This window comes from Coffea eugenioides, chromosome 9, assembly GCF_003713205.1.
Source record: "Coffea eugenioides isolate CCC68of chromosome 9, Ceug_1.0, whole genome shotgun sequence".
Lineage (NCBI taxonomy): Eukaryota > Viridiplantae > Streptophyta > Magnoliopsida > Gentianales > Rubiaceae > Coffea > Coffea eugenioides.
Genome location: NC_040043.1, coordinates 3,781,706 through 3,797,336, shown reverse-complemented (window position 1 = coordinate 3,797,336; position 15,631 = coordinate 3,781,706). Strand labels below are relative to the sequence as shown.

General features: G+C 36.2%; 2 protein-coding genes across 2 annotated transcripts; both read left to right on the top strand.

Annotated features, from left to right (window-relative positions):
- The first annotated feature begins 786 nt into the window (after positions 1-786).
- Positions 787-5,496, top strand: LOC113783658 (polyadenylate-binding protein RBP45-like). Its single transcript, XM_027329856.1, has 7 exons — positions 787-1,254; positions 2,114-2,582; positions 4,209-4,264; positions 4,341-4,471; positions 4,552-4,648; positions 4,742-4,918; positions 5,183-5,496. Exons 1-7 carry the CDS (start codon positions 919-921, stop codon positions 5,183-5,185), a joined length of 1,269 nt encoding a protein of 422 aa, XP_027185657.1. The 5' UTR covers positions 787-918; the 3' UTR covers positions 5,186-5,496.
- A 3,624-nt stretch (positions 5,497-9,120) lies between these two features.
- LOC113783848 lies at positions 9,121-9,709 on the top strand. Its single transcript, XM_027330087.1, has one exon. The coding sequence runs from the start codon at positions 9,330-9,332 to the stop codon at positions 9,648-9,650; it is 321 nt and encodes a 106-aa protein (XP_027185888.1). The 5' UTR covers positions 9,121-9,329; the 3' UTR covers positions 9,651-9,709.
- Positions 9,710-15,631: the final 5,922 nt, after the last annotated feature.

The following is a 15,631-nucleotide window of genomic DNA, read 5'->3' as shown; positions in this document are numbered from 1 at the left end:
GTTGTACTTGTATTGAGTGTGCCTCGATAGCTAGTCTTATAACTTTTGCCAATTTTTTTTTTTTGTATCATGAAAATGTGTTTCGATTATTTTTTTCAAATCATTTTAACTATTTTAATTTGACACATCTCATATTATGCAAATTGCTATACACGTGTGACATCATTCAAAGTGTTAAGCTATTAATCCAAAAGATTTTTCCAAATAATCTCCAATTCAAACACGCTACCGTTCGAAAACCTTGGATAAGAGATTATTTGAATTATTTTGTGACATAATGTATATGAAATGAAAAAATAGTTCAAAATTATTTTTATAATGCAAGCAGATTAATATTTGAATTTTTTTCGAATTATGGTATCCAAACGGACATATACCTCTAGTAATAAGATTGTCTGCCATTAACTTGAAGGATAAGAGGGAAAACAAATTTAAAAAAATGATTTTATTTTTCTCTATCTTTGTCCGTGCAAATAAATCTTATGGGTTGCAATTTTTCAAGTAAAAAATTTTATATTTTCTGTGAACATATTTTATAATTTTTTTTTTAACATACATCAAATTACTATAATATATTTTTTTAACAAAACCTCAAAAAAATTCTTACTGTAGAGATACCGACCCAAAACAGGGCGGAGTATGGCTATGGGCATTCAGTCTCCTAATCCGAGTAGAAATCATCTGGCCATTCATCGGATGGACCCAAATCCACGCGTCCTAAATATCTTTCCCCTCTCATCCTCCTGGCTTATTTATTTTACACCACAAGTCCTCCCCCCTACCCTTCCCAGGTACATTATATTCCCCCGCTACCGCTAGGGTTTCCTCCCCTTTTTGGCCCTAATCACTTCTCCTCTCTCTTTTTACCAAATCCATCTCAAATCTAGGGCTTTTTCCTTCCTTTCCTAGAAATTAACCATGATGCAACCGGCCGCCACTATGGTTCCGCCACCACAGCAGCAGCAACAATACCAACAACAACCACCACCTCCGCAGCAGTGGATGGCCCCGCAGCAGCAACCTCCGCAGCCGCAGTATCAGGTCCCGCCGCCACAGCAGCAGCAGCTGCCTGCTTATTATTATCAGCAGCCTCCGCCTCAGCAGCAGCAGCCACCGCAGCAGTACGCCGCCTCTGCTGCCGCGGTTGGTGCCGATCCCAATGCTTCCGACGGGATCCGCAGCCTCTGGATCGGAGATCTGCAGTACTGGATGGACGAGCAGTACCTTCTCACTTGCTTCTCCCAGACCGGCGAGGTCTGTATATATAAAGTTTTCTTTTTTTTTCTTTTGACATATAATTTATGATTTACTTTCTTATATCTTGTTTCATCGCCATTAATGAATAGGGTTTCATAGGGGAATTTAGAAGATTTGTTTTTGGCTATGAATGGAAAGGGTAAATTTTGGATTGAGCTATCTATAGGTGTATCCGAAATTTTCACTTGAAAAGCAAATGGTTATCTTTAAAATTGGGCATCCAGAATATATTTGTACTTTAGCTTGTTTATTTATATGTTTGAAGGGGGTTAACAAGGAGGGCCTTCAGTCTGAGTTGTAAGGATGATTCTGGATGTGTTTATACATGTTACATAATGTGGTTAGCTTGTAAAGGGAATTGGGTTTCCTTTTCATGCGGCGACGTGCCATGGAGATAGGAGTTTTTTTTTTGTGAATAATGATCGTGGGTGGAATTTTCGTTGTTGGTAGGGTTGTATAATGTGAATATGATTTACGAAGCTTAGGTGCAATGTGGAATTCATGATGTCGTTTTTTTTTTAAGGTTTCAAGCTGAAAAATGAAAATATTTATTATTTTTATGAATTAATCTACTTTTTGCATGAAAAGTTGGTGCTTTTCTTTTTTCCTTGTGCGTTTTTGCTGAGGACCATTGTTTGAAGTGCTTCTTTTGATGCATATTATCTACTCGGTCATGTTTTGCTAGTGAAAAGTGACATTCTCGCTGAGTTACAGATACTTTTGAAAAACTTAGAAGCTTTGCAACACAGTGTTGGATTTGTTCTTTGTTTTTGATTCTTGCATCTAGCTGCTATTCCTGCCATGTTTATTTCCTTTCGTGGGAATGTGCCTTTAATAATTGCTGTTTGATACTCAGGTTTTGTCAGCTAAAGTTATTCGCAACAAGCAAACGGGTCAGTCAGAGGGTTACGGATTCATTGAGTTTGTGAGTCATGCTGGTGCGGAGCGGAACCTACAGGCATATAATGGAACCTTGATGCCAAATGTCGAGCAACACTTTAGATTGAACTGGGCATCTATGGGTGCAGGTGAAAAGCGTTCAGATGATTCTCCTGATTACACAATTTTCGTTGGGGACTTGGCAGCTGACGTTACTGATTATATGCTTCAAGAGACATTCAGGGCCCACTATAATTCAATCAAGGGTGCAAAAGTTGTAACTGATAGGATTACAGGGCGTACAAAGGGTTATGGATTTGTAAGGTTTGGAGATGAAAGTGAACAATTGCATGCTATGACTGAGATGAATGGAAAGTTTTGTTCAACAAGGCCCATGAGAATTGGTCCAGCTGCTAACAAGAAAACTATGGGTGGCCAGACAAAAGGTATGTTTAACTTTCATCTCGTAATTCTGATGGCTACATTTTTGCCAGAACAATTAGTGAATGGATGTTGATTTGAGATTTATGGTTTGATACTGCTTTATACTTGGAGGAATTTTGCAGGTCTCATTCTGTATGATTGGCTTTGCTTATTGAGTTTTTTGTTGACTGGGGCTGGATTTTAGTTACTTGGAGATGTTGCTTTCTTTTGATCTCACTTGATTAAGTCTGCTGTTGAGATTCCTTTCTTTCACTTAGCGCTTGAATTCTTGAAGATAATCGCCAGTTTAAAACCTCATTTCCTTCGCGTACTTTAAACATATTCGGATGTAAAATTGGAACTTGCAAAATCTTATAAAACTCCGGTTGTCTCAAAGCAGGGTGTCAGGAGGCTCTATCATTTAGGGGCCTGGAGCTAATTTCAGCCGAATGATAACCCTTTTAGTGCGTGGTCTGGCGTAGGTCAGTTTTATATTGATGTCGTTAATTTTGTCTTTATTTCGGTTCCTCTTGGAGTTACTTTACTACAATTTTTCGATTCTCTTCTTCAATTCAGTTTGCTTACTTACCGTTCAGCCAAGTTACTTTCCTTTAATTTCCAGCCACTTTTCATATTTTAGTACTGTCATTTTCTTATTTATGAAAGCCAAGTATTAATCTCCCTCTACAAATTCCTTACTGCAGTTCAATTTGGTTTTGTTTAGTTTACTCCTAATACCCATCCATTAGTTTTATTTACCTGTGTCACCATCAGAGCGCTTCATTGAGCTATCACAGAAATCACTGGGTCAGGTCTTGAAACTTTGCCTAGTCGGTATGCTTTCAGTTTTTGACGTGGTCTTGTTCTTGTTAATAGCTTTTTGAGGAGTAGGTGGATGTAGTGGTTCGGTCAATCCATTTATGTTCAATTTGCTTTTATCCACTTGACCTTTCCCTTTCTTGCAATAAGCTTTGCTTCCATATGAACTTCTCTTTGCAATGGGGGAAAAGCGAACTATCCTGAAATTGTGTCTTATTATCAAGTCTGAATGGAAGATAATTTAGTTAAATGTTGAGTGTTTCTGTGTGTATGTAACCTCTTCTTTGTTATTGTTTATAAGTTAGACTTCCTCACTGCTGTTGATCTATGTAGCTCTTAAGAATCAATTTGGTTTTGCATATTTGGACTTGTTGGCGGAAGAACCTATTCATCATGATGTTATTTTACACTGGACGTGGAAGCTTTATGCAGTCTATTTTTCCATTCTAGAAAAGAAAACCAAAAAGATCTTAGCTGGATTATTCTTTTCCATTTTCTATTTGCCCTTTCTTTAATCTTCGTGTTACATTACTATCATTGCACTGGAGCAAATAATATTTGCAATTTCATTTTCATCTCACGTACTTTTTATATTGCCCATTAATGAGTGTCCTAGATGTCTGGTCATTTGATGTGCAAATCTGTGTTCTTCATTCTTCTGATATGATTGTCTTGGAGCTTGTTTGTCAGAGGTCTTCTACTTGTCAGTTTGTTGTTTGCCAATTTTTTTGTCTAGTTTGATGTTGTAAACAGGTCATCGTGTATATTCTGGGCGGCAAGTGAATTTGTTATTTTCCCTGTTACCCTCATATTTGCTTTTAATTTTGCAGCTTCATATCAGGGTACTCAAGGAACTCCGAATGAGGATGATCCATCTAATACAACAGTTAGTATATTGTGTGATATGATATATCTGCTTTTCTGAGAAGTATTTGCTCACCATTGAGTAATTATAATTGCAGTTGTTTGTTGGGAACTTGGACTCCAACGTCACAGACGAACATCTGAGGCAGGTTTTTGGGAACTATGGGCAGTTACTTCATGTGAAGATACCAGTAGGAAAGAGATGTGGTTTTGTTCAATTCGCTGATAGGTAAATGATTTGAAATATCACCAATGGAGAAGAGATGCGGTAAACAATGTTCTAAATGTTCTTTGCATTCATTGCAACAGAAGCTGTGCTGAGGAAGCTCTGCGTTTGTTGAATGGAACCCAACTGGGTGGCCAAAACATTCGACTTTCATGGGGCCGTAGTCCTTCAAACAAACAGGTTCTTCATGTTTAATGAGCTGCTTTTACCATGTTTTATTCCAATGTTCTGTGATGCTGAAATACGACATGTATATTCTGTTTAACTATTCAGCCTCAAGTGGATGCAAGCCAATGGAATAGTGGCTACTATGGCTATGCTTCTGGATATGAAACCTATGGGTATGCTCCAGCAGCCCAGGACCCAAACATGTACTACGGAGGGTACCCTGGGTATGGGAATTACCCGCCACAGACACAACAGCAGCCGCAGATGATGCAGCAACCTCAGGTTTTCTTTCTGCTAATTTTTCAAAAAGATAGAATGAGAACTATAAAGCAGAACTTTTTCTTTTACCCTTATTTACATCAGAAAACTACAACTATTTTCATAAAGGAAGCATCTGTTTACCCGGGACCTTTATCCCTCCCTGCCCCGAGACGGGTGGTGGTTCCCTTAGGGATACGTTTCTCGCTTCTTCTTTTTTCTTTTTCTTTTTTGGGGGCTCTTGGTTTGATCTGGTGTAGGAAATGACCGGTGCCAATTATTTTGCAGTGATTTGCTGGAAAGAGATGGTGATGGAAATCTTCTTGGTAATTTGGACCATTTCTTGACAAGAGAGGCTGCGCAGTTGTGGGAGTTATGCAGTGTAGTGTAGCTGGATATCATAGACTGGGCTAAATATGAGTCGTGTTCTGCCAGAGGCATCCTTTGGCTGTGTACTCCATTTTTTTTTCCCCATTTCCGGTTTATAAATTGGTCTAACAATTTGGCTCTGTAGTGCAAGCTGCATGCATGTGTTTATACGTTTGGATTGGTTTATTGTTCAACTTTTAACTCTATTTTCGACCCGTGCCTGGTTTGAGTTATGTGCTCTTGATTGCCGTATAGATTTTGCTGTCCTGTTCTGAAATTAATTACCCCGGTGAACCCTGAACTGGCAAATACTATATATCAAACCTGGATAAAACCAAAGTAGGTCGAGTCTTGTTTAAGCGAAGTCTCGATCGAGAGTGAAAATCTCTGTTTCATTTGACTTATACCAAGGCTTTTCTTGTACTCCCTCAACCAAGAATATGAAGGTCACGATTTCAAACAAAAGTTGATAATAGACGCTCCTCTTATTTCGTGGAGTGATAAAGTAAAAGATTGAAAGTTTGCTTTGAAAAAAATGGGAGTACATACTGTGACAATTGTCTGTTAATGTACGACGAGGATCCCCGGTATGGAAGCAAATATTTGACAAAAAAATCTTTTAAAGAAAAAGGAAACAGAAAAACAATGTGGGAAAAACCATACACGTAACATGCTTTTTTTTTTTTGGAAGGACGCATGCAACATGCTTCGATGCATCTATTGAACAGCCTCTATGGTCTCATGTCCAATTGGACTTACTACTCGGGGAAAGGATATAGCAGACAAAATTGCTTCCAGTACCATAGAGTCTGGACACAGAAATTTTCCAATTTTTCATGTTCTTAATACGAGGTTTCTATCTTCCTGAAGTACAGGACCGTCATCTGCACTCGTGCTAATGGAATTTCAAGCTTTTCACAGCAACCCATTACTGAAAATCCAAAAGGGTCCCGTTTTCATATATACACGGAGAGGAGATCACCATCCATTACAAATTGCAATCTTTTTCAGTAAAACCATACAAGAACCACATCGATACAGAACAAGGAATCCCTGCTGGTTCTTCATTCCATCGTTTTGTATTGTTAAGACTGCCCGAAAGTTAATTAGGAGTGAATAAATTGGGTACTCGTAATAGTTTTAGTAGTATTTTTATTAGATTTCTTAAAGTTTTATTAGTATTACTGGTATGGAATGACTTTGATATTTAGGTATAATGGACAAACAATATGTCAGGACAAACAATTATTGGTCATTTGACTACCACTAAGTGAGATGCGAACGGTCCTCTTTTAAATTCGAAGCCAAGCACATAAATCAAGACAGCAAGGCATTTGATATCACGTCGAAACAGGTTCCTCATTTTTGAGATGGGAAAGAAAAGAAATGGATCTTCACTGCATCTAGACAGGGATTAATATTAGTCCAAAATTTCAGTGCAGGGTCCTAAGTTAAAGGACATTAGCGTACTAGCCATGCCCTTAAATCCTTTTATATCTCTGCCACTAGATCCCAAAGAGTTGATAAGCTGCCCAAACGGCTCACTCACTCAACCGTGTAGACAGATCAGAGGGAGGGTTCTAACATAAAAACTTTAAACCATTAAAATGTGGTCACTTATAGATATTTGTAAATGTGGGATTCCATTGAGCCCTTCAATTGTTTTTAGGGTTGATCATCTACAACTTTCGGAAATGGGTGAGGGGACGAAAGTGTTATTCATTTGACAGATTCTTGGAGCAAACTTTTTTTTTTTTCTTTTCTTTGGTACGTGATTCTTGGAGCGAGCAAACTTATTAATCAGGCACATTTGAAATCGTAGAAGAATTTTAAAGCAGGTTCTTAATTAAGCTCGTAGCTTTGTAGATAAAAAAATATGCATTGTTTCTCTAGCTAAAACTTCCTCCTCGGTACTTGCTTAAAAATGGGCAGGAGAGTTGACACCAGAATTCAATTATTGCTCTATCTTAGGACCTAACGACTTGGGAAGGTTCCTATGCATATTCTTGCCCGTGTTAGATGTACCGAATCACTACTAGCTATTTAACTAGTAACATTATAGCAGATTAGAGTAATCAATCATGAGTCCTATTTCAACTGGGGATGACTTGGAGTCTCTTGAAATTTCGTCCTTAATTGATGTATTGTGTAAGACTTTCTTGTGATGTGCCCATGCACGGGCGGGAGTTAGTCTTGTAGTCTTTGTGATTTGATTTGTTTAACATTGGACTAAGAGATACAAACGGTTTCCATAAGGAAACGTTTTCTTCAGTCGCTTAATTTTTGATGATACAAAATTACATGAGGATTACAGGCTACGATCAAAGTCAAATGGTTAGATAGTTTGTGTAACTTGAAAGGAAGATGGTTAATCATTGTACCTGCCAACCTAAATTCTATTCACAAGGAGACTGTCACGTATGCAAAGAACACAGGACCGAGCTAAACAGTAGCCAGCAACCTAGTGAAGAGGGGGAATAGCCAGAGATAGTAGCCGACAGCTCTGGTAGTTGACAGTTGAGGAGGCCAAAAAATGCAATAAATTAGCCAATTGCCTTGAGACTTGAGAGTGCCTGGAGCTGGAGGATGACATTTGCAGGCTTGTCCTTGTTTTATTCCATTTTTCCTCAATCGTTTCAATTTTCAAATTTTATTTATTTTTGCACCGCTGACCATCATCCTTCATGCCGGTGGAGTTTTTAACCATAATATATATATATATGAATATGAATGTTGTCTGGCCGAGCATCCCTTTGACTTTTGGGCCTATACACGCAAGTCATCACAAGCTCATCCTTCTCATTTTTCTTACAGAAAATCCCATAATAGTAAGTCGATGTCCAGAAGTAAGATTGGCGTGAGGTTTATATGTTTGGCATTATTCGTTTGTAGGTCATGTTAGACGTCTCAAGAAACATATTATGAACCTTTTGTTCAAAAAAAAAATTATGTTTGGCATTAATTATTCGCGATAATCTCTTAACGGGAAAGTAAAGATTATGCCGAACCCTCAAATTCTTAGCATGAATTTTAGAAGCGGTACCTGGCAAGGAAGCAGTCAAGCAACACCATTTGGATTGAGGTTTCCTACGATTGCTAGATGAAGTGCACCATGCAATTCATGAATTTGAATTTGAACAGATATGATTGAAAAAGGTAGAAACCCGAATTCATACTAGTTTGAGGAGCAGCCACAATCAGGACACATTTGCTTGATGATTGATTTTGGATTGCTGGAGGACTTAGTTTTATCATCATATAAACCATCATTTCCTTATTATGTGGAAATGGCCTCTTTTCTCCATCGTCAATTAACATTGTTTTGTTCATAATGAACAAGGTTTTTAATAAATTAACAGCAATCCTAAAGAGGTCGGTTGCTTAACAGATTATGAATGGTAACTAACTAAGATAGATGATACACTTCATCTGCAGAAAGATCTCAGTAACTATCAGTTGTAAGTCGGGTGGTGGGGAGCTTTCTTGCGATCAAAGGATTAAACATCTTTGGAGTAAAGGCTCAACAAAGAGTTCTTGTATACCTATGCTTAGTTGGTCCGTGTGGTTTAGGACATTGATGGAGTACGCTAGCTATAATCTTGTGTTTTTAGTTTTTACCATTAGCGGAAACCCCATCTTATGTTTCGTCTGTTAACCTTCTCTTCTCATATTTAGTCTCACACATGCTACAAACTTCATGAGTTACGTGTAATTTACAGTATTGTTTTTAGAAGATTATCCGCTTTGTCCATCAACCACAACCTAAAGGTCAACTATATATAACAGATAAGGTTAAACAACCTTATTAAATTTTTTCACCAGGTTTTCCTAGCCAGTTGATAATTGTCATTTTAAAACCCAATCATGTAATAATTATACACACAGTGGTGCACATGAATTGTTTCACCACCACATGACCTCTCCAAAGACCTTACTATAAATGTAGCATCAGCATTAGTTCACTGCCAACTTAATTAGATCTTCTTCCTCTAATATTTGTTCCACTCTCAAGTTTAATTTTTGGGTTTTTTTTTTTTTTGGGCTTTTCGTCCCCCAAAACCTAGGAATGAGTCTTCTGAGCAGAAGGTTTTCTTACTCTAAGTTGGAGATGGAAGATCCTGAAGAAGTAAGGCGTAGAAGAGCTCAATTCTTGATTTACAAGACTCTTCAACGAGCAGATTCGCCAAGAAGAAGGCCATCATGGTTGAAGGTTAAAACCAGCAAGTTGAAGATTAGAATTGGGAAGAGATTAAAGCGACTGAGAAAGAGCATTTTGTCCACCATATCTAATGCTGAAGCTGGTTTGCATAAGCAACTTATCTCTCATTTAAAAGCTTTCAAGTGTTTGCTTCGTAGTGAAGAGGCTTCCATCCTTCCCTGTAATTGATGTAGGACGGCGATTGGAGAGTGCTAAACGGGACACCTTTCTAATTTCTACAGTTCAAATGCAGTTAGTTGCAGATAAAATTCTGCAGCTTGATTCTTTTTTTTTTGGTTAAGCGCATTTATGATTAACCTTCCAAAAAATGTTGTTCCCCGACTCTAGTCAATCTCTTGTGAATATGCACATCTTACAAGTTACATCAAACTACTTGAATATATAGCAAATTTCCTTTATTCTTGTAGAGCTGAAATTGCTACAAGCTTGAATTCCTTTGCCACACACGCAAAATGTAACTCTTATTGCTAATACTAATGAGCAACATGTCGGAGGGTATGCCCGGAGGAGCATGCAAACTGGATCAGGCACGTTCCCGTCCCAAGTCCTATAAATTTATGTTTTTTTCCCTTAATAGTAGTTCGAAAGTTTTCAGTTATTATATCCTCATAAGTAAAGGTTTTGGTCCCTTAAAACAATTTTAAAATCTTTTGAATTAACTCTTAAGTTATATATGTATATGGTATTCACCCCCTCAAAGTGAATGTTCTGGTTCCGTCATTGAGAACGTTCGAAACATTTCGAGGTTTCCACTTTAAGCTTGTTCATTGGATAGATTATCTAGTGCTCCTTCCGTTTTAATTAGTTGTACATAGTGAGGGTTGTATATGGCTACAACTGTATAGTTAGTCAGCCCAATTGTTTACTGCAGCTGCATGAAGATTTAACTAGAGATGGGAGGTGGGATGAGTTGGGTGATTCGGATGAAGGAGCGTATGTGAGAAATCTCAAACTCTAGTCTTCCCAGTTATACTAAAAGAAAAAAAAAAGTAGAGATGAATGATTATAAATTATCTCAAAATCAACGTCTTCCACTATAAAGATATTGTTTGCGCATTAAGTTGGTTGGCTGAAGAATTCATATGTCCAAAATTTTCACAAACAAATTACACATTTTTCTTGTACGTGTCAATACGCGTTTTGGGATTTTAACTTATAAGAGATCTAAAATTTAATCTCATAATTAAGGGACTTCGACTTTTAGAGAATAGATTGGATCAAATATTAATTAATTGCTCTCATTTTTTTTTATTCCAAATGAAGGATGGAGCCTTGGAGGTAATGATCTTTAATTGATTGAATTAATTGTTAGAAAGGGGAAAGTAATTATTGTTGGCACACTAATACTATAGTTTATTTCAGTGTTGACACAATAATGCTTCAACTTATTGATGCTTTTCAAGAAGGGAAATTTGCCAAATTAGTCCCTAACATTTTCACAAAATACTTTTTTAGTCCCTAACATTTAAAATCAGCCAGAATAGTTCCTAACATATAAATTATGAGCCAGTTTGGTCCTAATGCTCGTATTTGCTCTTTTTTCCGGCTAAAAATAGAACACCGGCGTAATTTCAAGGGCAAAATCGGAAAAATTCGTTAATCCATAATTTTGCAGTCCTCAAACTCTTCCACCGCTTCTTCAATTGATTCTCAACCTACTGCTACTAGGATGGAGAATTAACAAGAAAAATTGAATGAAAAGACAGAAATATCAAAGACACCAAAAAGAAGTTTCAAGAAATATCAAAGCCACCAAGAAAAAGTTTCAATCACGAACAGAAGATTAATGGGAAATCTACTAGCCTGGCTAGAGGCTATGACAACAGGGTCAATCATGAGTTGTCCAGAAGGTGGAAAATTAAAGCAAAAGGCTTTGTGGGTTAGAAAGCTTCAGCTTCAATTCTTTCAAACAAGACAGAGCCTGCATCTGTCACAATCAGCGGCTTCCAATGCATAATCATCTTCTTCCACAATACTCTGTACCAATATCTGCAGTTCCCTCATATTGATTGCTCAAATTTGGTAAGAAAGCTGTTGAAGCATTTTGGCAAGTCCACAGGCTATCTTTGCTTGAACGGAGCCCATATTCCTCCGTCTCTATTCAGCCATTGACCCAATCTCTTCTTCTGCTTCTGACTTCGTAAAATCATCCGTCCTTGCTCCTCTTAACCAAGGAATCAGCAACATGGGTTCTCTCAGGCAGCTATGGTTATTGAGAAGAAGACCCTTTTCAGTTTGGAAATCTCTGAATTCGATATCAATTTCAACAAAGAACTCATTTTTATCTTCTTATTTGGCAAATAATTCTCTGCACCTTCTTAAACCCACAAAGCCTTTGGAGAGCTTCAACAAAAGGGTGAGAATCAATTGAAGAAGTGGTGGAAGAGTTTGAGGGATGCACAATTATGGATTAACGAATTTTTCCGATTTTGCCCTTGAAATTACGCCGGTGTACTATTTTTAGCCGGAAAAAAGAGTAAATACGAGCATTAGGACCAAACTGGCTCATAATTTATATGTTAGGAACTATTCTGGCTGATTTTAAATGTTAGGGACTAAAAAAGTGTTTTGTGAAAATGTTAGGGACCAATTTGGCAAATTTCCCTTTCAAGAACTATCCTGTGGCAGTTTTACATTTCTTAATTACCCCATGCAGTGACGGCTTTATTGTATTTCTTAACTACCCCATTCCATTGCATTGCAATACTATTCAACTGCTTTTTTTAGTTTTCTTCCTTTTTTTTCCCTTTGTTTTAATGTTAAAATTCAACTGAATTTTTTTTTCTTGACCCATAGACTGTATCAAGAAAGATTATTTACAATGTACACCCCTATTATTGTTGAATGATGTGGAAACTCATCATTGGATATAAAATGATGGGATGGTTGATGGTTCCCAAAGAACTATGGAAATTTCGATACTCTAGCATTGATATAAAATGAGAGATTGGTTCATAAAGAACTATAGAAAATTAGAAATTTCGATACCCTAACATCTCCCATTATAATTACCTTTTAAATATAAAAAAAGAAAACCATACCTTTCCTTTTTTTTTTTTTCCTTTTTAAAGTAAACCAATCACTTTTGACCTAGTGGCCTTGATAATTGACCTACAAATTAGGGTTAATTTCACTTACACCTTTTAACTATATCGAAATTTTCATTTTAGTCCTTAAACTTAAAAATGAGATACTTAAGTCCCTAAACTATAAATTTGCCCCATTTAAGTAACATCATTCAAGAAGTGAGATAGATTTTATGCCTAAGTGGATATATACTTTAGGGACTAAATTGGAACAATTTTTATACTTTAGAAATAAAAATGTACAAGTTCTATATTTTAGGGATATAAGTACAATAAATGTTACAATATAGGGACTAAAGTATTCTAAGAAGTTTAAGGATGAGAATTCCGAATTCAGTTATAGAAAAGAAAACTTATAACTTTCCTGTTTTTTCCCTTTTAAAGTAAACCATCACTTACTGGCCATGATAATTGACCTACAATTTATAGCCTTTCTAAAATCTAAATTGCAGGCGGGCGAGACGGCAAGACTCATTCTCCTGACTGGTCTTTCATTTCGTCTGTTTGGTCATAAACTATCAAATACATATATGAAGGTTTCGGGCATGGGGTCAACCACAAGTTAATAAGCATGAAACATATTATGCTGAGAAGAGAGCTCTAAGGTTTTAGTTAGGTCCATATTATGGTGCTAATTACGATACATTCTTTAGAAGAATTATCACTTACAAACTCCCTAATTTTTTTTACCCTCTTACCTCGCTTCACACCCTTCTCATCCCTAACTGTTAGACACAAAATTCATAATTGTGAATCTGACATTAAAAAAGACCTTACAAACTTTCCACTGTCCCCATCCCAATGGTTTATCAATTACAGTCAATGTGTGCAATTAAGGCGATTATAGACCAAATATTGGTAGTCATCAAGATGTAAGAGTGTGTGGTGATACGTTATTGTCAATCTTTATTTATACTAGCTTATATATAATGTAACGGTACTTTTGATAGTAACTCCATTAGTAGTCTAGCAAAAATCAAGCTTAGCATTATTAACGGCAAAATTTTGTCAAACTTCTAGGTTTTGTGGGAAGATGGTCCTTAACTCAAGTTGCAAATAGAAAATGGGTCATTAGCATTTAGCACTCTAATATATAACATTACTATATACCTACTATACATGAATTATATTTGGTACTTTCATCATTTTCAAAACCAAAAAAAAAAAAGGAAGTAAGCAGTTAGAATCATCAGCTTGTATGCATTGGATGCCTTATTTACGTTTTTATCTTTTAACGTTTTCTTGTACAATCATGCACTTATACATGCATGTAAACGTCAAGTTGGGGTAATAATAGACTATGAAATTTATACACCACATAATTTATGTGGATTAACTTTTTAAGCGCCGAGAGTATTGTGATTTTTCTACACTAACAACTTTAGATGTATATCAAATGTGCATGATTTGAATTTCAAATTTAAATTTATATTATATAGCGTAATCTCAACCTGCTAGTATAAAAAAAAAATATTATAGACCGACAATAATGTATAAAAAAAAGCTTATCTAATTTATATTATTCAATACATATTCACTGCCTAAAGGCCCACCACTACCATCTCCATCCACAACACCTAAATTAAACAGATTCAGCGTTCTTGTTTGAAGAATTGCAAATATTTATTTCACCGTTGGTGCATTCTTGGCCAGGTGCTGAGTGTATTTTAAAATTCAATTATTTTCTAACAAACACAGTTGTGCACATGAATTGTTTCATGACCACATGACCTCTCTGAGGACCCCGCTAAGCATAATTTATATCCATTGCAACCCTTTTCTTTTCACTATAAATAGTGCAGTAGCATAAGTTACTTCCACCTAATTAGATCTTCTTCCTCTGTTTCTTCTGCTACCAATTTTTGGGTTTTTCCTCAGAGCAAAATGAGTCTCTTGAATAGACCATTTGCTTACTCCAAGATGGATACGGAAGACCCTGATGAAGTAAGGCATAGAAGAGCACAATTCTTGATTTACAAGGCCCTCCAACAAGCAGATTCTCCAAGAAAAAGGCCATCTTGGTTGAAGGTTAAAACCAATAAGTTGAAGATTAGAATTGGGAGGAGGTTCAAACGGCTAAGAAAGAGCGTTTTCTCTACCGTATATGCTGCTGAAGTTGGTTTGCACAAGCAAATCATTTCTCAATTAAAAGCTTTCAAAGGCTTGTTTCGTGGTCAAGGGGCCTCCATTGTAGGCCTCCAGCCAATGTTCAAATAAAAATTTCAATCTATTTTCCTGTAATCTTCAGCATCACTGTTCGTGAAAAGATGCTGGAACTTTTGGCCTATGAAAACTTGCATATAGAGGGTGCATGTTTTACTTTCGAGTGACAATTGTAACTCATTGAAATTTGAGTACTGAATCTTTTTTTGCCTTTCAAAGTTGCTTTAACCAGTTTTTGTTGTTTTTGCTGTTGGTCCCAGAATTCGTTTCAGCAAATTCTTTGTGCCTCGATTCTGATTTGATGGTTCATTAATTACTTGGCAATTAATGATAAATGAATAAATGTCCGTAAGAAAATACTTTGATACATTCAGTCTAGATACTTACTACAGATTGTGTTGGATCTTTAATATCACATACAACAGAAATTGTATATGATATTTACGCTACTATCGACGTAGGGGCGTTTCCACTTCCTGTGACTATTTTAACTCGTTGAAATTTGAATGAATCCTTTTTCTTTTTCTTGTTCTTTATCCACATTTAATTTGTTGTTTTTGTTCCTTGTCTGAATACTAGTTTCAGCAAATTTTTCTAGTTATCAGTTCGCTTAAGGTTCCTTTGATAAAACTGAATCTGAATACTGAAACAATTAATTTGTTGAATTTTAAGCACTGAAAAGAAATATATGCATGTCTGAATTTTAATATTAAACCTAGTTATACTGTTTGATAAATATTTATAACTGAATGCTTAATAAGTTAAATTTTGACAAATTTGCCCTTATATTTTTTCATCCAAAAAAGAAATAGAACTTATGATTTAATTAGCTAAAAATGTTAGGTATGAAAATGACAATATTTATTTTTAAATCAAATTAATATAAAAGATGAAATATAT

Bases quoted from the DNA above. Each gene is read 5' to 3' on its own strand.
- LOC113783658 (XM_027329856.1), top strand. From the start codon at position 919: ATGATGCAACCGGCCGCCACTATGGTTCCGCCACCACAGCAGCAGCAA. The intron at 1,255-2,113 runs GTCTGTATATAT...TTTGATACTCAG, and splicing joins GCTTCTCCCAGACCGGCGAG to GTTTTGTCAGCTAAAGTTAT. The intron at 4,265-4,340 runs GTTAGTATATTG...TTATAATTGCAG, and splicing joins ATGATCCATCTAATACAACA to TTGTTTGTTGGGAACTTGGA.
- LOC113783848 (XM_027330087.1), top strand. From the start codon at position 9,330: ATGAGTCTTCTGAGCAGAAGGTTTTCTTACTCTAAGTTGGAGATGGAA.